The 24,659-nt window shown below is 40.5% G+C and overlaps 4 protein-coding genes across 4 annotated transcripts in view; 2 read left to right on the top strand and 2 right to left on the bottom strand.

Annotated features, from left to right (window-relative positions):
• The window catches only part of LOC119902022 (adhesion G protein-coupled receptor L2-like), a 124,231-nt gene extending 123,651 nt beyond the window's left edge, over nucleotides 1-580 (bottom strand). Inside the window, exon 1 of the mRNA XM_038717887.1 lies at nucleotides 455-580. The gene's annotated coding sequence lies outside the window, so the exon portion shown is untranslated. The remainder of the gene's footprint in view (nucleotides 1-454) is intronic.
• Nucleotides 581-826: 246 nt separating this feature from the next.
• efcab14 (EF-hand calcium binding domain 14) lies at nucleotides 827-9,461 on the top strand. Its single transcript, XM_038717900.1, has 9 exons — nucleotides 827-1,557; nucleotides 3,762-3,910; nucleotides 4,067-4,212; nucleotides 4,482-4,580; nucleotides 4,692-4,799; nucleotides 6,145-6,297; nucleotides 6,625-6,733; nucleotides 6,809-6,937; nucleotides 7,904-9,461. The coding sequence occupies exons 1-9, from the start codon at nucleotides 1,382-1,384 to the stop codon at nucleotides 8,080-8,082; spliced, it is 1,248 nt and encodes a 415-aa protein (XP_038573828.1). The 5' UTR covers nucleotides 827-1,381; the 3' UTR covers nucleotides 8,083-9,461.
• On the bottom strand, nucleotides 9,460-10,832 carry znf830 (zinc finger protein 830). Its single transcript, XM_038717901.1, has one exon. It carries the CDS (start codon nucleotides 10,762-10,764, stop codon nucleotides 9,715-9,717), a length of 1,050 nt encoding a protein of 349 aa, XP_038573829.1. The 5' UTR covers nucleotides 10,765-10,832; the 3' UTR covers nucleotides 9,460-9,714.
• On the top strand, nucleotides 10,826-24,020 carry LOC119902024 (ankyrin repeat domain-containing protein 13C-like). Its single transcript, XM_038717896.1, has 13 exons — nucleotides 10,826-11,769; nucleotides 11,907-11,948; nucleotides 12,743-12,847; nucleotides 16,518-16,603; nucleotides 16,906-16,951; nucleotides 17,159-17,225; nucleotides 17,392-17,536; nucleotides 17,637-17,768; nucleotides 18,480-18,641; nucleotides 18,749-18,828; nucleotides 18,939-19,037; nucleotides 22,403-22,503; nucleotides 22,604-24,020. Exons 1-13 carry the CDS (start codon nucleotides 11,394-11,396, stop codon nucleotides 22,732-22,734), a joined length of 1,572 nt encoding a protein of 523 aa, XP_038573824.1. The 5' UTR covers nucleotides 10,826-11,393; the 3' UTR covers nucleotides 22,735-24,020.
• Nucleotides 24,021-24,659: the final 639 nt, after the last annotated feature.

Raw genomic sequence — 24,659 nt, 5'->3', positions numbered from 1 at the left:
TTCTAAAATCTTTGCAATAAAAGGCAGTTTTGAAATTGGTCTAAAATTTTGTGGGAGGGAGGGATCTAAACCAGGTTTCTTAGTGGGTGGGTTCACGCAAGCCATTTAAAATAATAAAGTTACACTTCACAATAAAAGCACCCAATGTAAAGTAGTTAAATCAAATAGTTGAAACAATTGGTTTTGACAACAGCCACTCCAAATAAACCTTCCCCTGGTTATTCTAATGAGCAAAATAAAATCAAAGTGCAAAATACCACACGTGGTGTTTAACACAAAAAGGGAAATCTAGGGCTAATTGAAATGTCGTTTGAAAGGGGGACATAGGGACTGACTGGCTGTTTGGCTAGGAACTAGCTAGTGGGTTACTGTCAAGACTGTTTCTTCTCACGTTTAGCTTGGTCCCAATATATTTAGATAATATTTGCCGCATTGTTTGAAATGCTAATAATACCTTCTTGTTGTCTTTAAACTATTCAATTCTAACGTGTTTTTCGTGTCCATCCAGTTTTCTGCAGTTGCAAATTCAACTTTCTTGTTCTTGACTTTCTAATGCGGCGGCCTAAATTGGCTGTCGGTGGCGATTGGTGTTGCGCACTATGTCGCTCCCTACAAGAACAGAGAAGAGGAAGTTGTAGCAGGTCTTTGCACCAATCAGCTGTGAGGTTACTTGGACGCCCTGCCCAAACAATACAGGCTCACTGGGTTGGTGAACAGAATATGAGAACACCTTATTGAGGTTGATCTCTGAGTGATGTGATGTTACACACTCCAGTACAGTAGGTGGCGGTATGCACTTAAAAGTTGTTTGCAATCCGCCATTAACTAAGAAGACGAAGAAGAAGAAGAACAATACAGACTGCTGGACAGGCAGTGCTGCATATTTTGATTTTATGATAGATAGGTTTTATACTGTTTTTCTATTTAACGACCCCATGCAGTGTTTCCAGAATGAGTGACGTCGGGGCAGCTATTTTTAAACCGCGGAGAGAAACGACGTGGTAGTCCAAGTAACAATACTCAACCCTCGTTAGCTAACATTAGCAGGTTTCAGGTGTTAGCAGACTTAGCTAACGTATGTGATAACTCGGTAGCTAGTAGAAAAAGTTGTTTTAGCGACGTTTTGGGGGGAGAGTAGGGTAATTCCGATCGCCTGTTAAACATTTCTTTGTATTAGGTGTAAGTCAACAAGGCAACCAACCGGCAAAGCCTGATGTGTTTATATTCGTTAGCACCGTTGCGTGGTTGTAATTCAAGCTAGCAAGATAACATTAAATTAGCTTAGCTGCTACAAACGACAACATCCACCAAACTGGACAAAACTTTGGATTTAGTCGGGTTTAAATCGGGCTCAGCGGGTTCGCTGACCCCTCAGAAGAAGATGAAGAAGAGGAAGGAGCTGAATGCCTTGATCGGGCTCGGGGACAGCAAGAGAAAGAAGACCAAAAAGGGGTCCGGTCACCGACTTCTCCGAACCGAGCCGCCGGGTTCAGAGTCCGACTCGAGCTCGGACGACGATGAGTTTAACAACCTGAGCAGCGGAGCCAACTTTGGGAAGTGAGTGGCCGTTTTAATAACGTTTTGTTGTGGTATAAGATGTAGTATTTGTGTGTTTTTTTCAGTCAATAGTGTCAGTAATTTGCTGCTTTAACGTTATAGTCATAATACTACTAATAATATTAATCTTTATTTGTAGAGCACTTTTCAAAAACAAGTTACAAAGTGCTTTAACAAGTGTAAAGACAATAATACCCCAAGAACAATACAAGATAAAGAAAAGACTAAAATACACGTTTAAGATAAATATAAAATTAGTAAATATATAGTAAATAGAATAAAATAAAAGGGATAAAATAAAGTCATAAGATCGGGAAAGGCTCTCCTATAAAAGTATGTTTTAAGAAGGGACTTAAAAGAGTTCACTGACTCAGCAGGCTGTTCCAGAGCCTCGGGGCCCTGACAGCAAACGCTCTGTCCCCTTTAGTTTTCAGTCGAGACTCTGGAACAGACAACAGACCTCTGCCCGAGGATCTCAAGGTACGTGCTGGTGGGTATGGGACTAAAAGGTCAGAAATATAACAAGGCGAGAGGCCATGACGAGCTTTAAAAGTGATCAATAGAATTTTAAAGTCAATTCTAAAACATACTGGGAGCCAGTGTAATGAAGCTAAAATAGGAGTAATGTGGTCATATTTCTTTGTTCTGGTTAAAAGCCTGGCAGCCGAGTTCTGGACAGTCTGGAGTCGATCAATAGATTTTTGGGTTAAACAGGTGAAAAGGCTGTTGCAATAATCCAGGCGTGATGAGATGAAGGCGTGTAAAATGGTCTCGGTGTCCCTAAAAGTTAACATAGATCGAACTTTTGCTATATTTCTATGTTGATAAAAACATGATTGAACAAGCTTTGTGGTGTGCTGCTCGAAATTTAAATTACTATCAAACCAGACACCAAGGTTCTTTGCCACAGGCTTAATGTGATTTACTAGGGAACCAGCAGATGGCAGTATTTGTTTTGCCATCTGCTGGGACCCAATGACCAGGATTTCTGTTTTGTTTGACGTCCATTTTTTAACTTCACAAAGGCAGTTGTTAAGTGAACTCAGCATTCCAGGGTCTGTGGATCTGACGGGCAAGTATATTTGTGTGTCATCAGCATAAATATGAAAAGAAATGCCATGTTTATGGATAATATGTCCAAGGGAAAGCAGAGACGAGGAAAACAAAATGGGTCCTAAGACCGACCCCTGAGGCACACCATATTTAACTGGACAGAACGAAGAGACATAGTTGTTTACAGACACGCAAAACTTCCTATTTGACAGGTAGGATGAAAACCATTCTAGGGCAGTACCAGAGATTCCCACCCAGCACCTCAGTCTGTCTAACATGATGTTGTGATCAATGGTGTCAAAAGCAGCGCTAAGGTCCAGGAGTACCAGGACTGAGCACAGACCTTCATCAGCAGACATTAAAAGGTCATTGGTGACTTTAAGCAGGGCAGTCTCAGTGCTGTGGTACTTCCTGAAACCAGATTGAAACTGTTCAAATATTTTGTTATTTTCCAGTACAGTGAGCAACTGTTTGGACACAATTCTTTCTAAAATCTTTGCAATAAAAGGCAGTTTTGAAATTGGTCTAAAATTTTGTGGGAGGGAGGGATCTAAACCAGGTTTCTTAGTGGGTGGGTTCACGCAAGCCATTTAAAATAATAAAGTTACACTTCACAATAAAAGCACCCAATGTAAAGTAGTTAAATCAAATAGTTGAAACAATTGGTTTTGACAACAGCCACTCCACATAAACCAGTATCTTGGAAAAAATGGACTGTTTATTTTTTTCTTTGTGGGTTATTACTATTTAATTTAACTTATAGATCATTAGGTTGTCAGCACCTTGACCCGAGAGTACATACTAAGAATAAAATAGAAATATTGCCAAATCAATCAGCTTGCTCTTCTTCTGTGCTCAGATTAAAGCAAAGCCTGTCTGACACGTCTTGCACACTAAGAAGATAGGCAAGCGTTTTTCTGAAGCTTGATATCTGCCAAATTCAGCCGAATAAGCAGCACTACATTAAGCATGAGTATGATGTGGTGAAATAAGTGTGTAGCAGCCCATATGTTGAAGCGCCAGTATTTATACGTAATCCTCATAATTCCCATGACACAGCACACAGACTTCTGAAAATATCTCTTTCATTAATAATGGAAGAGGCTGTTCAGTTATAATGTCTAACATTACTGCGGTTCTTCTCTTTACAGAAGAAGCTACACACAGTGCTGCAATGTGTGCTACCCCTTGTTTTTGTTCATCATACTAGCTGCCTGCGTTATGGCCTGTGCTGGACTCATATGGATGCAGATTGCTCTGAAAGAAGATCTAGACACACTGAAAGAGAAGCTGCATAGCAGTAAGACTCACTGTCACGCTCTCTCACACATACACACAGTTACCTTGGGATGGTCCTAAAAAGCACACTTAAACCTGTTATATCTCAGTTAGACAGTTGTTTGTTATTTTGTTTTTAACACAGCTGTCAACAGACTGTATAATGTTTTTGTAACAGTGGAATCCAGCCAGAAGGTGTCGTCAAGTGAAATACCCAAACTAAGCGAGGACCTTAAAAACAAGGAGCGAAAGCTTGACGACATTGAAAACGGGGACAAAGGGTTGAGCAAGCTCTGGTCTAACCTAACAGAAATGAACAGAAAGGTCAGTTCTTTTCATCTCAGGTTACAAGTACAATTACAAGTACAAGTTGAGCAAACGTGCAATTTTCTCGGTGTTGCTACAAAACCAGTACTGGAGTTTACACTGGAATAGTTTGAGTATGTAGTATTTTTACTCACTGTTTGTCAGTGTAGAATGGCAATATTCTTTTAAAATGACTGACTGTGCGTGACAACCAAACAGGGGAAAAAAAATTGGTAATTCTGTCTGAGAGTTGTAACTAAAGGTCTTGGGTCATTTTACTCCTGCAGATCAGTTTGCTGGAATCTGCAGTAAACCATTTAAAGGCCAACTTGAAATCAGCGGCTGATTTAATCAGCCTTCCCACCACGGTTGAAGATCTTCAAAAGGTAAAGGGCAAAGCAAGATGGAATTACAAGAGAAATTTGGTTGAGAATCTATCTATTAATATTCAAATGTTGGTTTCAAAACTGACCTTGCAGAGTATTTCTCTTTTCCAGAGTGTTGCTACAATTGGCAGCACACTAACAAGTGTACAGCACGATGTGAAGACTATGCAGGCTGCTCTTGAAAATGAGAAAAAAGATGACGACTTCAAGAAGAAAATGGTAAATTAACGATGTACTGTGGGTATAACAACGTGGTCAGATATGCAGCTCCATGTTTATTTTGAGATTACGGTGTAGGCTTTCATCTTTCCTCCTTTTTATTTAGATATAACATTGTTTATATGTATTATTATGTTTTGGCTTAGTGTTAAGCTTTTATTTTTGTAACTGATGTATAAGGAACCTTTTTTCACATGAAGTTTGTGTGTCAATCATCCACTTATATCTCAGAATGAATCAGCAGTTGTGACTTCTGTTTACTGCGATGATAAATGTTTGCAGTGAGAGGCAGAATATTCAGCGAGAATAGCCTTACCTTTCACAATGATTTTTTAAACTGTATTTTACTGAAATGTCAATACAGTGTTTTGGGCAGCTGACAAACATCACAGAAGAATCTGATACTCCTGTTAGCTCCAGTATTTCACAGGGGCAATGGATTTTTTTATAAGTTGAAGTCAAAGTTGGATTTCACTTGTTGTTCTTTTTTTACATCTCTACACTCGCTGCAAACATTACTGGAGGCTGCTTTTCTCATTTATTATTTATATATGAATGTATGGAGAGTTAACAGTGAATTACTTAAATAAGTTGGCACATCGTTATTTAATGTACTACTTCTCAGCTCCTAGTTGTAGTGGTGCTTGTGCATATTTGTCTCACTCAGAATTGAGGCAAATCTAATTCCATATGGCCAAGATGAGTCTGTTGATGAAATGCCGGCTGATCTGCTTAGCTGTGGCAGGAATCCAAACCCGAAGCTGTGGCGAGCTTTGCCACTGCCCGATTAATTTGTTTTATTTGTTTACCCACGCACGCATGGATGTTTTTCCAGTTCCTGTCAGGCTTACATTGAAAGGAGTCGTTGGGTTAAGAAGGTCCTGTCATTTCTTGGATCCACGCATTGGGTTTTCATTCATAATACATGAAACACGTGCCAATCTATTTTGGGAGCTTAGATGCTTCAGTTCACTGAGTAAAACTAGGTCGGATATCTGAGACAACTGCAGAATATTTCCTCCACTATATTTTTTGTAAGAAAAGTAGGACGGGGAAAAGAGGATCGGGAAATGATTACACTTTTATATAATTATTATACAGTGGCCTCAATAATGATGTGGTCAGTGATGAAGTGCTAGCTGGCTGAGATCTCCTTAGTCTTATAATTTTGGATTTTGACCAACACTCTTAGTCTCTGTCGACCTGCCTAACCTCCCAGGACGCATAACCTGATCTGATATGAACCTATAGAAATCACGACTGATGTCCTTTTGGTTTCGAAATTGGACGCCCATGAGAAACATCATGTAACAGTAAACTGCGGGTTGTTGTTTTTTTGTCATAGGACATAACAGACCTGAGAAAAGCAATGAATGAGGCTAACAAGACAGAGGAGCTGCACCATACACAGGCTGATGAGCAGATCCACATTCTCCTCTCTACAGTTGCAGATCTTCACCAGAGAGTGTCGTCATTAGAGAACCGGTCAAAGGAAAGCGTGAGTAATATGGAGCTTCACACTTTATTTCTGCATTTTAAGAGTTGAGCCTTTGTGGCATTGTGGTCAGCATATTTGTAACCCACAAGCAACTGCAGAAGTAAGTAAGTAAGGTTGCTTTAATATAGCACTTTTCACAGACCAAAGTCACAAAGTGCTTTACAAGAGAAAAATATTAAAAAAATAGAACAATAAAATAGAAGCAACATTGTAAAAACAACGGACCTTAAAACACAGATTGCACACAGCGAGACAAAGGCCAGTTTAAATATGAGAGTAAACAACAACTTAATGCATTTCACATTTCATCTTCCATCTGTTCTACAGTCAAAGGACAACGAGGCAGCAACTCCACTGCCAATCACCAGTGAAAGTCCAGCTACTGAGACGGTGAACGAAGCTATGACAACCAAAGTATCTCCTGGTGATTTGCAAGGTACAGAGCAGTTTATTACAGTGGTTTTCTTTGCCTTATGTTACATATTTAATATTTCTTCTCTTATTTTCACAGAGAGAGCCACACCACTGACAGAGCCTCAGAAAAACAGACGTCCACGCTTCTCAACGTCAAACCGCTCTAAGAGAAATGCTGACATAACATGCCCAAAGGTGTTCCTGCCTGGTGTCAATTCTCTGAAAGGTGCACACTACCACTCTAAAGCTTTGTATCATTTTAGAAAATACACATATTTGCTTTCTTTCCAAATCCAAAAATAGTTTAAAACCACTCTCGTGTCTGTCCAGTAAACATAAGGCTATACTATATGAAGTCTCCACTTCACACAGTTAAGACAAGACTTCAGCAAGTTACTATTCCAAGCCAAGAAATACACCCACAACACACCGTAAAACCTTAACTTGTTTTGTGTACACTTCATTTTCTTGTAAGGATGAACAAATGAGTTATAACATTTTCATTAGTGTGCTTTTGAGCTGCTGGTAGAGGATTTTTTTACCTTTGCAGAGCCAGGCTAGTTGTTATCACCCATTTCAAGTATGTCACGCCTAGCCAACAGCTTAGGTTGACATACTGTAGCTTCATATTTAACGGACAGACATGAAAGCGGCATCAGTCTCTCGGCAAGAAAACAAATAAGGGTATTTCCAAAGATGTCGAACTATTACTTGAAAGAGGTAGTATTTTGCTTTTAGGCTTTTTCCACTTGATTTATTGTGTTATATATTGTTTTTGTGCATGTAATAGGTTTGCAAAGTAATAGGTTTGCAAAGTGAAAACCCCCAAAGTCCATCCTAAAGGGCGTTACCCTCTACCACAGAAAACACTGCTCCTAAACTGCCTGCAAACAGCTTCTTTGTAGTCCAGCCTTTAACCTGTCTGTGTAACTTTGTAACACGCATCATAATGCTCGCCTAGCAGTTAGTGTGGCACGCCCTCAAAAACATGGGTGGAAAAGCACTGTGAGCTATAGCCCTGCCCTACTCTACTCTCTAAATGAAATTATGGAACCTGAAAATTAGCATAATATATACCATTTAAATGCTATAAATTATATTGTAAATAGTAAGGATATTTTCAGTTTTGCAAAGTGCCCTCAAAGACAAACCTGCGTTTGCATGTTTCTGAATCAAACTGTTCTATTTACAGATTTGGAAGACATCTTCCAGCAGGCAGGCATTGGACGTAATTCACTTGGATTGACCTACTATGCCCTGAGTAAAGTATTTGGAACATCAACTCCCAGTGCTCGTACCATGGAGTGTTTTGACAATGACGGGGACCAGAGGTACTCCCTGATGGAGCTGAGAGCTGCTGTAGGTTTGTGATCACATTATCACTGACAGCAGTGAACAGTATTGACTACCCTGGGGGTTCGGAGATCCCGGCCCTTTTCTGTAATCGCTGCACTTTTGTGAACTGAATATTTATCATACTGATTGTGGAACAATGGCGCTGGCATGCCCCCCATACTCACTCCCTCTGCCCAGTCCATTTTGACACAACCTCGTCCACAAAACGTACGCTTACATTTTAAAATTAATCTATAGGAGTTCTGTATGCAGAATATTCAGCTCTTATTTTAGAAAATCCCATGGTTTATATGAAATAAATCATGAAAATAAGTGTTGTGAATAATTTTGAATCCCGTTTTCCACCCTCAATTCTCTCAGTTGCTGTTTTCCTGCACCTGTTTTAAAACAATATATATTATTTCAACTGATCGGTGTCATCTTGATGTAACGTTTTTTTTGTATTTAGCTTCTCTGGTGGCTGTACTTGTCAGTCTATTGCAGATGTCCCCACCCATCTAGACAAACACCTGTTGCAACTCACCTGAACCTTATTTATAGAACCCGAGATAGAATTTAATGAATGTTTACAAATGACTACTAGAAACTGATTTCAGTCTTTTGTTTTGTTTTTAGACCGATTCCTAACTTAACTGAGAAACAACTGAGCATAAGAGTGGGGATTTACATAATGCTCTTTTCTTAACTTAAATTCAGATTTCTTTCTGTTCAGTGTGTTTTTTGTTCTCATCTTCAATTAGTTGCTCCATTTTCATTGGGATTGGTTTTTAGTTCATCTGTATATTTATCTGTATTTTTTTGCAGCTTTCAGTTCTACAAGTTTTGAAGGGCTATGAACACTGAATCATTCAGAAAGATATTTGAAGTAGTAAATTATGAGGCATATGTAGCAATAACAAAGTGACATAGATATTGCTTGTTTAGAGTTGCAGCAGACAGAAGGCACACCTAGCTCACAATGTGTAACAGGTAGCATACGCACTGACTCACTCTTTACTTGATTTATTTTATTCCATTTTATGGGCCTAATAATGGTGTATTTACATAAATTTGTCATACTCAAACATTGTTGTATACTGTAAAAATGGTTTAAATGTATTCAACACATGTTGTAAAGGAGTTCGGGTTTGCTTTATAGTCTTAACCTCAACAGTGTACATCTTTTAAATAATTCTGTTGTGCTTTGCATGTTGCTTATAATGTAACATGAACAAATTATTTATAAATGTAACATAGCAAGCAGACTACTTGTTTTTCTGCAGGACAATAGTTAGTTGAGCTCAAACAACAGCTTTGGCCATCATGACAGATTTTTGCATCCATGCTGCTACTGTACATGGGAGATTTTATGAATGTTTTTGTGTGAGCATCAATGAATAAACAGTTAAAAGGTTTGATTGTGGTCCATCTGGTGTTTTAAGTCGTGAACTGAGACAGCACAGTGTATAAACAGTGTTTTACAAGAATGTTGCACATGACATTGATCTCATTTTGAAACACCGATGTGGTGACAGTATTTTAACGAACATATTTACAATTGTTGACAGATTTGTACACGAACAATCCCTCCAAGACCAGTGTTATCAGCATTCTGGACAAACTTTGGGTCTGGCCTCTATCTCACGTTTACACGAGCTCTAGAGCAACTTAGGCTAGTGCCCCTTTAGCCCTCCAGTCCCGGGACAAAAGCCCCAGCAGCTCTTCTTCATCCTCCTCCTCTTCTTCCCCGTTAGCATCTGTCTCCATAAGTTCATCCTTTCTGGCAAGAGGCTTGCTCTTCACCACCACGTCCCGCTTGTCTCTCAGAACTTCCACCCTTTTGTAACACTCAATTTGTTCATCGATTTCGTCAATCTGGCGCTCAAGCCGCCCCTCCTCGTCGTCCTCCGCCACGATGGCCTCTGATTTTGTGTTCACCTGCCGTATCTCCTTTTGAAACTCTTCCCACTCCTTGTCCATTTGATCTTTGGGTGCGTCGACGTTGCGCACTTTGGCATCTCTTACAGGATCGTCGAAGAAGCCCTCCGGCAGGGCCTCGGCTGTGTTATCTTTCTTTTCTGTGCTTTTCTCCTGCACGTCTGCTTTGAGGATGGATCCTGAATGGGAAATGGCAGGTGTGGGTGGGATGGAGCTGTCAAAGAAATCAGCTGGTAGTCCTGCAGCTTCAGCCTTTTCAGGAGGGAGGATTGTGGTTCCTGACTGACCTGCCTCTTTAGCGCCTTCTTCATCATCATCGTCGTCGTCCTCTATGTAAACTCCAGCCAACAGACTCAGACCTGCAGACTTTTGAGTAGAAACAGTTTCCTTTTCACTGGGTTTCTCGAAGAAATCTCCTGGCAGCCCTGATCCAGACTGGCCTGCTCCTGACGAGGGTTTCGCTTTTTTCCCGTTAACTTCCGCGTTGTCTTGTACTTTCCTCTTCACTGGTTGACTCTGTGGTGCGACTGCCGGACTCTTTCCTCCCTTCAGCTCGGCAACTTTCTCTTTGTGCTGTTTTCCAAGAACATGAGCTGGCCACAGTAGCTCGGACTTCACCTGCACATTGCACAGGACGCAGCTGAGGTGCCCGAGACTGTTGTATTTAGCAAAAGGAGACTCAACGCGCTTCTTGTCTGTTGTTTGTCTTTGTTTTTCCCTCATAAGGCGCCGGAGTTCCTCCTGATTTACAACTTTCTTCCCTTTCTTAGAAGTTGCCATTCTTCAAAACAACGCAGCTTGCTAGCTAGCTATTTGCTTGCAATGACGTAAAAGTGCGTCTCATGAAGATGACGTACCCTGCATGAACTCGCGCTCAAACTGTGGGTTGTAAAGAAATCTCGCGAGATGTGTTGCTGGTAGCAAGCTATCAGAGATGTTAGCTCAGCAGGCTATTCCCCCTGTCCACCTGGATTTTGCCGCAAAGCAAACTGAATCGGTACAATTGTGAAACGTGTATCCAAGGAGCGGCAGACGACACAATAATGTAGTCGTTTTATATTCGTTTATATTCTTAGGTGTATGTTAATTTAGTGCGTGCGTGTTCTGTTATGTTTAATATTATTTTCTGTTTTCATCGCCGCACCCACTATATTAATTTTTTGTTGTGGGCTAACAGCTAGCTAATGTTTGCGTTTGGAGCTGGACAGCAGGTAGCGTTATTGGAATCAGAGAGAAGCCAGCTACGAGAAAGCGTCGCGATTGGCTACTATTACTAAGAAGCTAATTTGAAATTATATTTGCAGATATTGCTAATGCTGACTAGTCCCTGTTTTCTGCCACATCTTCACCAGCCTGTAGACCAGTAAATTAATTAGTTAGCCTGGTAACGTACGGTAACGTTAGTCATCATGACTGGTGAGAAGATACGCACCATGCGAAAGGACCACAACAAACCAAACAAAAATGAGGAGATAATGGAAACCTACGATGAAACGTCAAAGGAGACTATCCCTAACGAAACCGGTAACCATCTCAAATCCAACAAGGCTTTTCAGAAATCTGTCAAAACCTCGGTACTGCAGCAGCAACAGCAGCTCAACGCAAACAACATTAACGGCAATTCATCCTCAATTGGCACCATTGTTAATGATAACAACAAGAACCCAATTATCCTGACAAATGAGGACTTGGACTTTCCTGTTCACGAGTGCGTGTTCAAGGCAGATGTGCGGCGGCTCTCATCTCTCATCAGGACCCATAGCATCTCCCAGAAAGATGTACATGGTAAACTTTTACCTATTTGTCTTTTAAGCAATTAGTTAAAATGCATTATATAACAGGTATCTCTGATCACAGGTGGAATTACTGATCAGTATTAATATTTCTATGTATGGAGATTATCTAAAATGCCTCTCTTTCAGGGAACACACCTCTTCACCTGGCTGTGATGCTGGGCCACAAAGGTAAAGCTGATAAGCATTATAAAAATGTATTGACCTCGTTATTTAATCTTAACAGCCTATTGTCATAACACAGGATTAACCACAATGAACAAAAAGTTTCTCAGTGGGTAATCTACCTCAGTTTGAGCCCAGATATTACAGTAAATCTGCTGTGCTCCATGACCTTGCATCTGTCACAATGTCACTTTATCACCTCATTAAAGGCCCTTTTTAAAGCACTTCAGTTCTCCTTACTTTTTTTGGAGTAGCCTCCATACTCTCTGACCTCTGTAGTGATGTGATAACACACTGTTGGTATAACATAGTAGTTAGGCTTAGAAAATCCACATAGATTACTGTTTGCATGCAATGCTGCCAGTTTATTTATTTAAGGACAGCAATACTTGGTTTTGCAGTGCAGAATAGTCAAGTCAATTATATATAACCCTAATTCACTATTTTGCCTAACAGTGCTTTACACCCTCTATCATTAAGCCCTCAATTTGGATACCAAACACTTTAGCAGGGAAAAGTGTGAGAAATAGTACAACAGAAGAGGGATCCCTCTTCCAGTACAGAAGTAGTAGTTGCTGATGTTATTGTTGATGCTGGCCTTGATGAATGATCTGAATGTACAGAAAAATATGCATAACGAGTCAAAAATGAGTAGATCTTAAAATCTTAACATTTAACTTTTGTATTCCACACGACTGCTCAAAACAACATAGAAGGAATGGTGACAATACACAGAAATGACAATAATGTACACATAATTACATTTGTCTCCATGTTAATATTTTGTGTTTTCCTTTCAGAATGTGCCCTCCTACTCCTGGCCCATAACGCTCCTGTAAAAATAAAGAATGCACAGGGATGGAGCCCTCTAGCAGAAGCCATCAGCTACGGCGACAGGCAAATGAGTAAGTTATATAAACACTGCACTGAATAGCTGTCTGCTGCCACAGAGTTTTTGTATTTGGGTGTGTTTATGATAATCTTATGGTGTACCTGCAGTCATACACTAACATTTATAACTCCCCCGTATGATGGGTCTATAGATTTATAACAGCGTCATGATGTCAACTCTAGTCACTATTTGTTGGTTAGTCATTCTGACATCTGGAATGGCTTTCTGCATGACTGCTATATCATAACAATACAATACAAAATCTTATTGTAAATTAAATCTCCATAGTCCGTGCAGAAACATTCTGGCAGTGTGAACGGTTTAGAGTCTTCTCTGATACCTCTGTACAAGCTTGGCATCTGTGGGTTTTGGGCAGAATTTTTCACATTCTTCATCAGTCCATTCAAGTTGCAAAGAACATGTCAAGATTACTACTTCCATATTCTGGTTAACAATGTGTACATCATTAACAAATATCGTCATCTTAGTTTTTTACAAATTGTGGAAAAAAGCAAATATTGTTGGAGAGCACATCATATATGTGAGTGTTCAATGGACCTTTTATGAATCATTTAATTGTTTAAAGATGGCAACTGCTATACGGCTGTTTAGCTAAAAAGCTAAACGAGGGGATTTTCTCTGAGCCCTCGTCATCCAGATGGGCTGGAACGCAGCCTGAACGACGGCTTAGTGTTAGCAAACCCTGAGCTTACAGCCTGGTCACTCCCCTGCTTAATGAGGCTACTGCTTTTAGATCTGCCATCCAGTGAAGAAGAGTCAAATGACATGTGAAAGGCACCAACTAATGCCTTTCGGATGAATTCATTGCTCTGTCCTTTTTTAGGTACGGTGCTAATGTTGCATACCGAACTAAATATAAAAGATAAAGGCCAGGCTAAGTGTCCAGTAAAGGGGCTGTATACTAAATGATTTATCTCCGTTTCTGTGATAAAGCTGAGCTGACAAAATTTCTGTTTGGCTGTAAAGATAACCCAACTGTGAATGATCAGCATTCACTTCTTATACAGCCTGTGATGGAGGTTGTGAGGCCCAGTAGTTTGAGGAATGACCCTCATCCTTGTTAGTATGCGTCCCGACTCTTTGTGCCTGCTGTGGCAAGCTGGCTTGGGACTGGGACCAGGAGTTTTGCTTTGAGAAGGTCACATCACTCTCAAGGGTGATGGGGAGGCAGAGAGGGGGCTGGGTACATTCACACCATCAGCAAGGACATGCAAAGAAAGCAAGGCATGGGGTATTTAGATCATAGGGTTCAACAACATGCAGCACACAGCTGGCTATCACTTAGTGAGAGGGCCAAATAGACAATAATGGGTGCTTAGTATCAAATGCGTGGGTTACAGCTTTTCATGAAATACTGCAGTCTTGTCATCAGTCATCACCTTTTGCTTTTACACATGCGCACATTGTGTCAGCAGCTCGCTCACTGTTTGCCTGTGTGTGCAATGATGAGCTGCCTGAGCGAAGCAAGAGAATCAGAATCCGCTTTATTGTCATGAAGGTTTACACATGCATAGAATTTCATATGGTATTTTGGTGCATAACAGTAAACATAGTAGGTAGAAAATATTAGAAAGATAAAGCAAGTACTGCAGGTCAAGAATCATAAATATAAAATTGTAAAATATCCAATAATATATAAAAAATGTAAAAGAATAATGGGGGTTGGGGTTATGAGAGTCAGTGTCAGTGGTTGTCCTGATGAGTCCAATTGTAGAGATGGTATATTGCAGTCAATTACCTTCTCTTCCGAGTGAATGATAGGCTGCAGTCTGCCATTGTCCTTGGCAGTGGAAGCAGGGTCGAGATGGTGATGGAGGAGGTGAGGATGGACTCTGTGATGGAGGTGCAGAAGTGCACCATAATTGTCTTCAGCAGGTTAAACTTCCTCCACTGTCGCAGGACTTCCTATGTGACTCCACAGTGTTGACTGGATCACAGACTTCCTCAGGCACACTCAGATGGGAGAGCTTGTCCTCCAGCACTGCCAGATGATGGTGTTAAAGGCAGCGCTTAAAATCCACAACCAGGATCCAGGCATCGGTTCCTGAGATGTGAAGGCATCATCTACAGACCTGTTTGCTTTGTAGACAAACTGCAAGGGATCCAGGAGTGGGTCTGTAATGGTTTCCAGGTGGGACAGCACAAGGCGCTCAAATGACTTAATGACCACAGAGGTCAGGGTGACAGGTCTGTAGTCGTTAAGTGCTGTGGTCCTTGTTTTTTGGGGACAGGGATGATGGTGGAGGATTTAAAGCAGGCTGGCACATGGCATGTCTACAGTGAGGTTTTAAAGATGAACACTGGAGACAGCTGATCGGCACAGTGCTTCAGGGTGGATGGGAAGACAGAGTCTGGCCCAGCTTCTTTGCGGGGGTTCTGCCTCCTAAACAATTTGTTGACATTCCTCTCCAGGATGGAGAGAGTCGTCGTTGCAGTATGGGAGAGGGGAGCCTCTGGGGTGGGCAGTTGTTGAAGGGCCAATGCCCTTGCTGAGGTGGAGCTGGTCGATGGAGTCACAGGGGGGTGATGTCAGAACTGTGTCATTGTCTTTCAAAGCGACAGTTGAACTCATTTATTTCGTTGGCCAGTTGTAGATCGTTAGTGGATTTTGGGGGGGTTAGTTGGTGACCTGCGCCCCCTATAGAAGCAGACTTGTTGGCAGAGAACTAGTGTTGAAGTACAGTAATTTAGCTTCTCTCCCCGCCGTGCTAAACCTGTAATTTGACTCCCTAAACCTGGCCTTGTTTTCACTCCAACTCACCCTGGTGTGTGATGGTACACAGCTGTCCCCACAGAAGCTGATGTAGGACATCAACACCCTCTGTGTACTCATCCTGTTAGTAGCAGTCCTTAAAACATCCCAGTCAGTACAGTCCAAGCACATCTGAAGAACTGCTGTAATGTCTGCCTGCATGCAGGAATGAGGTGGACCATGATGTGGTCACTGTGTCCCAGAGCAACACGGGGGACGGCGTGATAGGCACTGCTTACTGTATTCACTGTGTTTCACTGCATGAGCAAAGATGAGAACTTTAACCAAAATGTCCAATTATTCCACCCATGACACAAGAAAAGTGGAAAATCAATCCGCTGGTGGTGTTTCCCTGATGTTCATGAGCTCGTCTCTGGTGAGAGAGCTCTGGGAGCCTCGTCACAGCACACCTAGGAAAATTTGATGAACATTTTTCAATATTTTCTGACACTAAAGAATTTATCAATGCAGCCCTACATTTAACTGTATATTTCACAAACTCTGGTGGAGCAGTGGACAAATGGCTATACAGGTGGCTTGAAACTAGAAGGTCTCTGGTTCAGTGCTAGCGCCAAAAACCTTGATAGGTTAAGTCATTAACAAGCCGGCATGCAGCGCACCTGCTGCAATGAAAACGGATCGTGGTTGGAAAAAATCCGGGAAAAGATACAACCACGATGACGGCTCAACATTGTGATGTCTGCAGCCATCGGCGATGGCATCGTTTACTGGCCCAGCCCTAATACCAATATATCTGTGATAAACTAAGATCTGCCAGTAACGGTGTTTCTTTTTTTAGCGTGGCTATACTCAAAGGATATGTAGAAAATTAAACCTCATGCTTTTTGGGTGTTCCAGGTGACCTTCAGGTGTACATTTGTGTAACTTTTCCTTCTCATCCTTTCCTCAGTCACAGCAATACTGCGGAAGTTAAAGCAGCAGTCCAGGGAGAGTGTGGAGGATAAGAGGCCAAAATTACTGAGAGCTCTCAGGGAGGTGAGGATCACACTGGCTTGACTTCCTGAGATGCCGCTGCCACGCCAAACTGAAGTTTGCAGCTGCTATTGTTCTGCGTCACTGAACTTTCACGCCATTTGAATTTTCAAAATCTCAGCAGGCTTTGATTTGCATAAGTGACTATTTCCTGAGGATGCATACTAATTGCAGAAATGCATAACGTGAAGTCTCTGCTGTACTATACTTTTCGTCTGATATTATAATATATCAGTTAAATCCTTTAATTAGTATATAATAAATCCGTTAAATTCTTTAATGAGACATTTGTATCTTCTCTGTAGCTTGGTGACTTTTATCTGGAGCTGCATTGGGACTTTCAGAGCTGGGGTGAGTTTTCATAACGTCATACTCTCAAGTGATACAGCAGCATTATTGATAAGACCAGCTTTAATTTAAAATCACTTTGCTTTGAGTTGTTCCAAGTTACTGCTGGATGGTTCGCTTGTTGCTTTACTGAGGGATTTTATTAAAGATAAATCAGTGTTTTTCTTCTGTTGTCAGTTGAATTTATTCACACTCTCTTCTGTGTTTTAGTGCCTTTGCTGTCCCGAATGCTTCCATCTGATGCCTGTAAAATCTATAAGCAGGGAATTAATATCAGGTAAAATGTCAAGTATTAGGTTAAGGCTGTTCCTGTACCTATGAGAGAATGTAATTCAGTGTTTAAAGCAGCAAATAGCTGATAACCAGGTCGAGCACTTCTTTTAGATCAAGAAAGTAGGGCGTAACAATCTTCATACACCTCCCTCTCCTCTCTTTTGATTTAGACTTGACACCACTCTCATAGACTTCACTGATATGAAGTGTCAGCGCGGCGATCTTAGCTTCATTTTTAACGGTGAGGCTACACCCTCCCAGTCCTTTGTGGTTGTGGACAATGAAGCAAAAGTGTACCAAAGAATACACCATGAGGTGAGTGAGTGGGAGGACCAGACCTCCGTTTAACATTGTGTCATGAGCGGGTTTAAAATGAATAGCAAAAGCCTGACTGTCATTGTCGTACTCCTCCAAGGAGTCAGAGATGGAGACCGAAGAAGAGGTGGATATTCTGATGAGCAGTGACGTCTACTCTGCAACTCTGTCCACCAAGTCCATCTCTTTCTCTCGTAGTCAGATTGGCTGGGTGTTCAGAGAAGATAAAACGGTAAGCTTAAGGGGTACAAAGCATTATTAACACGTTGCAGAACTTAAAATTACACGTTCAACAACATAAAAGAAGAATGTGGAAATAAAAAAAAAAGTTTTATATATTCACATGAGCTCTTTTTTTGAATGTGTGATTTATGTAAATGTAAACTGAGGCATAGTTGAATTTAAAATGAAGGCAAACAGCGGGAAACATTAATAAAGGGTTATATATTAAAACATTGCATGTAAGCAGGTCATAAAGGTGTCTCTAAGATTATTTGATTTGAATACTTTTACCTATCCCTGAAGAGGTATAAGTGTCCAGATTTCGCAAGAAACCATCAGAGATTAGAGAAAGTTTAGGAATTTTTTTTTATTGTATATATGTTTTGTTTTTGCTAATGTGTAAATCATCTCTCCAACCCCTCAGGTTTATCTCGTGACCCCTTGGAGGGTCCAAAACCCCCGGGTGGGAACCTATGGTCTATGAGTTCCCTAATGCAAATAATATATCCATCATAGGTTTGAAATGTTTTGTTGCACCATGATTCTGAAAGACCTGTGTACCTAATTACTTTGATCAGTGGTTTTATAAACTTCAACAGAGGTTTTCTTGCAAAGGGCGTAAGTGAAAAGTCCCGCCATCAGGCTGCACCTTGTCACACTGTAAGAAATCAGCTGGGTTAACTCGTGAATCAACACCGACGTCTGCTTGTTTTCTGTAAAGGAGAGGGTTGGAAACTTCCTGGCTGACTTCTATGCAGTGAATGGTCTGATGTTAGAGTCACGGAAACGGCGAGAACACCTAAGTGAGGAGGACATCTTGAGGAACAAAGCCATCATGGAGAGCTTGAGTAAAGGAGGCAGCATCAGTGAACAAAATTTTGAGGTGAGAAAGAAAGAATTCAATGTTCTGACTTTATCTACAAATAGTTAATGGTAACGCTACCCAGAGGACTGCGAGTATGCCACTGACTGATATTTTCTTGTCCTCAGCCTGTGAGAAGGCTGTCCCTCACAGCGCCAGCGCCCAACACAATTACTTGGGAAGAGTACATCACGGCAGAGCACGGAAAGTAAGCATCTCATTATATTCTACCATTTCATCAGTCTTTGTAATGAGCAGATATTTTACCAGGGCAGTTACAACGTCTTGGTGTGTTTCTGTGTCTCTTCTCACCTTCAGGCCCCCTCATCTTGGGAGAGAGCTTGTGTGTAAGGAAAGCAAGAAGAACTTCAAAGCAACTGTAGCCATGAGCCAGGATTTTCCTCTAGGGATCGAGTCGTATGTACATCCATTCCTCCTTTAGATGTGTTTACAGAGCTTCCTGCACAGATTGATCGCGGGTGAATACACTTAGGATTTTAGAAAAGGGTGGTATAGAAATGAGCCTGATTGTGTGGGGGAGCCACTGGTGAGATGATTGTAAATCAACTGCTCCACCATGTGACAACAGAATGTCAGTGTTCTACATTATCTTTTAACTCCACTAGGCTGCCGTGTTAGCTATGCTTTTTTTTTTTTTTTTCTCATTTCCTATCAATCAAAAATATGGCTTCATGCACCAGCAAGCTAGTGTCATTTATTTCTGGTTAAATTTGGAAATGTAGACATTAGAGCCTGACCTAAACAGGGTTCTTAAGGCTGATATAGCTAAACAATATTTTAGAGTTGTAAAAAACAATAACAATATAGAGTTACAACAATTAATCGATTAGTTGTCAACTATTAAATTAATCGCCAACTATTTACAAGACAAGACATTTGGGACTTTGGGAAACACTAACCGACATATTTCACATGTTTTTTACATGTTATGGACCAAAGAACAAATCGATGAATCCATAAAATAAAAGACAGATTAATCGACAACGAAAATAATTGTTGGTTGCAGCACTAAAGAATATGTTGCCCAATTTTTTTATATTTATTCAAAAACACGTAACAAATCCCTTTTAAATAACTGTCTTACAAATGAAAATTCAACTTGTCAGTGCTCTCTGGTAGACAAACCACGTAATAGACACTGTTTCTAAATGACATTAAACTGACTCTTTGACAGTTTGTTATTGGTATTTATTTGATACTGATATATCAGCGATAAGCTAATATTGGCCAGTGTATCTACCTGATTAATTTATCGGTCTAGCTGTAGAAGATAAACTGTAGTGTAAATCTGCAATTGAACCTGAGTGTGATTGCTGTAAATTTTCCTGTTTTGTTAAATGCAAGAAACATAAAATTATGTAACTTTTGAAATCTAAGTTTTGATTTTATGCAGCCAAGAACGGTGTGAGTTTGTCTGAAGAACTCATGATCATGTAAGGGAAAGGTTAATAGAGAAGAAGAGGAATTTTACTGGATAAAGATAAAGATGTGGGATTCACACAGGATGTGGTTTTGTATCTGCCTGTAATGGGTTACAGGCAGTATTGTAAAATATTACTGGGACATAATGTAGTAAATTTATCTCCTCTACTGAATGAACCTTAATGGAGCCAGCAATAAAACCCCACCCTTAATAGCTAATGTTTTTTTATTTTTTTTTATGTGATTCCCCCCCTTCACATTCTGTGCTTTTGTAATGTTGTTTGTTGTACTTGCTGCTAAATTTTTAATTGCCAAAAAGAAGCCAGTGATTGTAGAGATTTTTGCAACAGCAGCAGATCACATTATCTCAAGTCTTGAAAAAGTCAAATTTTACTGTGCTGTATCCTGGTGGTTTTCAGCCTCTGCCCACTAGTTTTCAGTCTAACCATTTCTTTATAGAATACAGCTGGGATGTAGAGTGACTATAATTTACTACTTGGTGAAGATAGTAAACCAGTGTTTGTCTGGACCCTGAGGACTTCTGTCCAAGCTGATATATCAGGATACAAGTTATTAATTTATTCCAGTGGTTTCCAAACGGGGGTTGGGGACCCACTAAGGGGCCACAAGATAAATCCGAGGGGTTGCAAGATTACACTACACTATTTTTCAGCCATTGCAGTGTTGCTCTATCAGCCTACCACTATTAAATGGATTGCCATGAAATTGTTTACTGGCAGTCATGGTCCCCAGAGGATGTATCCTCTATCCTCTAATAGGTGCGTTCAAGATGACTGTGGCTGACTTGATAGTCTAACGTGAGCTGCAGGCGACTGCGGGGAATAAAAACGGTGCCGTCAAGTCGGACACATTCTACCTGCTTGAGCTTACTGTGAGCTGAGATCAATGATTGATCGCAGCATTTTTCTTTGCAAAAACCAGGCAAGAATGTGGTTCCAGCTTTGTGCTGCCACAGAAAAGCAACTGCGGCTGACGGACTTGGCACCTGCAGCCGCCTTGCTCCCGCAAGGTTTTTATGTCATGTAACATGGTGACGTTTTGCAGCGCCGGCGAAAGACACGAAAACCACAATTTCTAATCAGCATGCATCACTTTAAGGTCATTGTAATTTGCCCAATACTTTGATTTATGACCATATACCTGGAAAAACTAGTGACATGCACAGCTGTACTTTTTGTTGTAGTGCTAATTAGAAAAATTGGCATGCTAACACACTAAACTAAGAGGGTAAACATGGTGCCTGCAGACCATCAGCATATTAGCATTTTCACTGTGAGCATCTTAGCATGTTGACTTGAGCATTCAGCTTAAAGCAATACTGTGCCTAAGGACAGACACAGAACTGCTATGCTGTTTACTGACTTCTCTCTAATATTTTTTTTATTGTAAAACAGTGAAATCTATTCAAAAGAAAGAAAATCTAAGCAGGGGACATTACTGCTTGTAACTCTTAGACATACGCAATCTGTGACAAGGGATAAGAAGTAGACTAGTAGACTAGTAGTAGTATTTTTTACTAAAAGCTCACTAGCCACTAGGACTGACCCCGAATAGTCGAAGATTCGATTTACTTTATTTAAAAATAAAGTGCATGAATAAATCCAAAATTGTAACCTTAACCCTGAGTTGTCAGTGCGCATGTGTAGGCGTAGTGTGTAGGTGTGTAGTGGCAGAAGAGGTAACACTTGCTGAAGAGACGGAGCCCACGGCTTCACTTGTGCCGAGTTGTCCGCACCTCGCAGGGTAATTTATCACTGTTGATTAACCACACAAAGAATATTTTATTGTTTTTATATAGCCGGCTACTTGAAATAGACCCGAGAGGAACCACGACGTGTAGGCAGTTGTTGGCAGCACGGAATGCATGCAAAACAGCAAGACCGGTGAATGACAGGCGAGAGAGAGAGATAGAGAGAAAAAGCTTAGCTTTAGCTGGAAATTTACAGTGTAAGTTGAATGAATAGAGACTGCAGCTTAAATTGGAGCTACCGTGTGTACCCCCCCCCTCCCCCCCGCAATCGGCGTGCAAAAAGACACGCATGATTCGACTATCAGTCGACTATAGGCAGGGACTTGACGATTCTAATTCAACTATGTAAATTCTTACAAGCCAGAAAGGTTGGAAATCACTGTTGTATTCCATGCTTATTTTATACATGTTTATAGTCTTGTTCAAGTGGTGAAACAGACTGAAGCCTGCACGAAGATTCTTTATTCACTCAAGATCTGCAGTTTGATTCAGTCTCTTTTTTTGTTCTTGCTCAGATTTTGGGAGGTTGTTTGTACCTACTGGGAAACTTGTTTTCCTCTGCCCCCAGGTTACTAAATGTGTTGGAGGTCATAGCCCCGTTCAAGCACTTCAACAAACTCCGGGAGTTCGTTCAGATGAAACTTCCGCCTGGGTTCCCAGTCAAACTTGGTATGTGTGTCGACCTACCACTGTGTTCCTGTGGGTGGGTGAGCTTGAGGGGAATGATCATAAAATAACTTGTCTTCTTCTGTTGTTTTCTCCCTTGCAGACATCCCTGTCTTCCCCACGATCACAGCAACTGTCACCTTTCAGGAATTCCGCTATGATGAATTTGAGGAGTCTATTTTCTGCATCCCGTCAGAATACAAAGAAGATCCCAGTCGCTTCCCAGACCTCTGACCTGTAAACACATCTGACACAGACAGGAAATGAGCAGCGAGCTAATATGTTTGGGAGGTGGGAAACAAAAATATGAGGAATACTGTATTATTTTGTTGCTATAATATTATCTGTTTTTACTATAAAAAAAAGGCGGGGGGGGACAGGTCTAATTGATCAGTTATTGTTCATTTTGCTGGTGGATCAAAAGCAAATCAATGCAAACAGATGTTGCAGAGCGCCATCTCAGACATAGATGCATATCGGCAGTCAGTTTTCATGAAATGTAGCTTTCATCGTACTTGCTGTTCACTACCTGAGCAGTTAAAGCTGCTGTTCTCTCCTGTGAAAGCTGTCAGAAGACACAACCTGGACTCTTCATCGTCACTATTTTAATATCTTCTTCACCCCCCACCCTCCAAAGACTGATAATTGAATTCTCATTCTTGAAACTGCACTGACACCGTCATCTGTAAATAATTCACATCTCGTCTGTAATTCATACAACATAAAGAATCACAAATATATCTATATCCTCAAAACTGAGCTTAATATTCATTTATAAATTATATACTAAATACATATATAAATACTCAAAGGAGTAACACTGTGTTGCAATACATTTCCAGTACTTGAGAATGTTTTTAACCAGCTGGGAAAGGTTTTTCGCATAAAAATACATTCTTACCAGTTTGACATCCAAGCCTTTTCCCCTGTGCAGGACGCAGTCTCCTGTGTTTTCAGGTCCGCTCATGTTACCTCTCTGCTGTCTCCATGTATGCTGTGATAGTATGGATTCTGTACTCGGTGTGAGTGAATAATTGTACTGTATCAAGGTTTTGTTGTATGTACGTTTGTGTGTGGGAGAACCCAGATGGGATATCAGGTAAACTGTTCGTAGTTTAATACTGCACTGATATTAAGTATATTCAAGGCATGCTATGGCTGTGTTGGCCTACTGGATCACATGCATCTTTAAGATATATTCTCTGAGCGTTTGTTACATTACCTGCAGACTTATTGGTAGTTAGATTAAGGAAAAACTGAAACTTGTAACACTAACACTTTTTAAACACCTTTTAGTGCTTATAAAATCTCTCCTTGATGGTAGTCTGTGCAGTTTTTATTTATTTTTTCTTCAAATCTAAGGAGAGTGAACTAAGCTGTGAAGTTGATATTGCTGAATATCCCAAAACTGTCCAGATGGAAATAATCTGATCCATTGAGTTGGCTTCAGCTAATATGTAATGCAACCATACCTACTTCACGTCCCTTTAAATAAAGCACCAGCATCATGTTTCAACTGACTTTGTGCAAGTCTAGTCTTCTATATGGTTTCCAAAAAAGCGGTGGGTGAATTTGTAAACCATCACACATCAGTCTTTTTAATGTCTTATTTTCTCCGATCAACATCCGATGATAATCAGGTTACTCATTTAAGTACTAAAAGTACTCATCAAATGTTTTGCTTTAAAATGACCTTAAACAATTCAGTTTTAAAAAATAGTTGATTAATTTTGTTAACTGACTCATCAGTTAATCAACCTATCCTTTGATCTCCCGTCTGGTTATTGTGCCCATTAACCATTTCTCAATATATATATTTTTTAATGTGTTATTGTGACTTCCAATTAATTAGACTGAGGATTATAACCCTATCAACCCACCCCTTCTTCCAAATTCCTGGGGTTAGGTTTGGCCAATGTACATTTTGTCACACTATGTCTATCCTTTCCGTGTCTTAAGTATTAGGGGATTGTGGGAAATGTTGCAGAACACTGAGCAGGAGTGTTTTATCGTAATATTGAATTTTTATGATTGTTGCGTCAGTGTGAGGAAGTTCTTTTGTCAGGAATTTCATTCACCGGATTAGCCAAAAACAGACATTTACGTCTGGTCTTATCCAGAGACACTGATATCTCAATAGAAAATGACATATGCCATGA

Source organism: Micropterus salmoides, unplaced genomic scaffold, assembly GCF_014851395.1.
Source record: "Micropterus salmoides isolate LMB-PRFRI ecotype aquatic unplaced genomic scaffold, ASM1485139v1 Ms_hic_scaffold_14, whole genome shotgun sequence".
Classification (NCBI taxonomy): Eukaryota; Metazoa; Chordata; class Actinopteri; order Centrarchiformes; family Centrarchidae; genus Micropterus; species Micropterus salmoides.
Note: the sequence above shows the minus strand (reverse complement) of the source record. Positions and strands in the feature narration are given on the sequence as shown.

Coding starts and splice junctions, on each gene's coding strand:
- efcab14 (XM_038717900.1), top strand. CDS start 1,382: ATGAAGAAGAGGAAGGAGCTGAATGCCTTGATCGGGCTCGGGGACAGC. Junction 4,213..4,481: donor TAACAGAAATGAACAGAAAG/GTCAGTTCTTTT, acceptor TTACTCCTGCAG/ATCAGTTTGCTGGAATCTGC. Junction 6,298..6,624: donor AGAACCGGTCAAAGGAAAGC/GTGAGTAATATG, acceptor TCTGTTCTACAG/TCAAAGGACAACGAGGCAGC.
- znf830 (XM_038717901.1), bottom strand. CDS start 10,764: ATGGCAACTTCTAAGAAAGGGAAGAAAGTTGTAAATCAGGAGGAACTC.
- LOC119902024 (XM_038717896.1), top strand. CDS start 11,394: ATGACTGGTGAGAAGATACGCACCATGCGAAAGGACCACAACAAACCA. Junction 12,848..16,517: donor CTACGGCGACAGGCAAATGA/GTAAGTTATATA, acceptor TCCTTTCCTCAG/TCACAGCAATACTGCGGAAG. Junction 17,537..17,636: donor ACCAAAGAATACACCATGAG/GTGAGTGAGTGG, acceptor TACTCCTCCAAG/GAGTCAGAGATGGAGACCGA.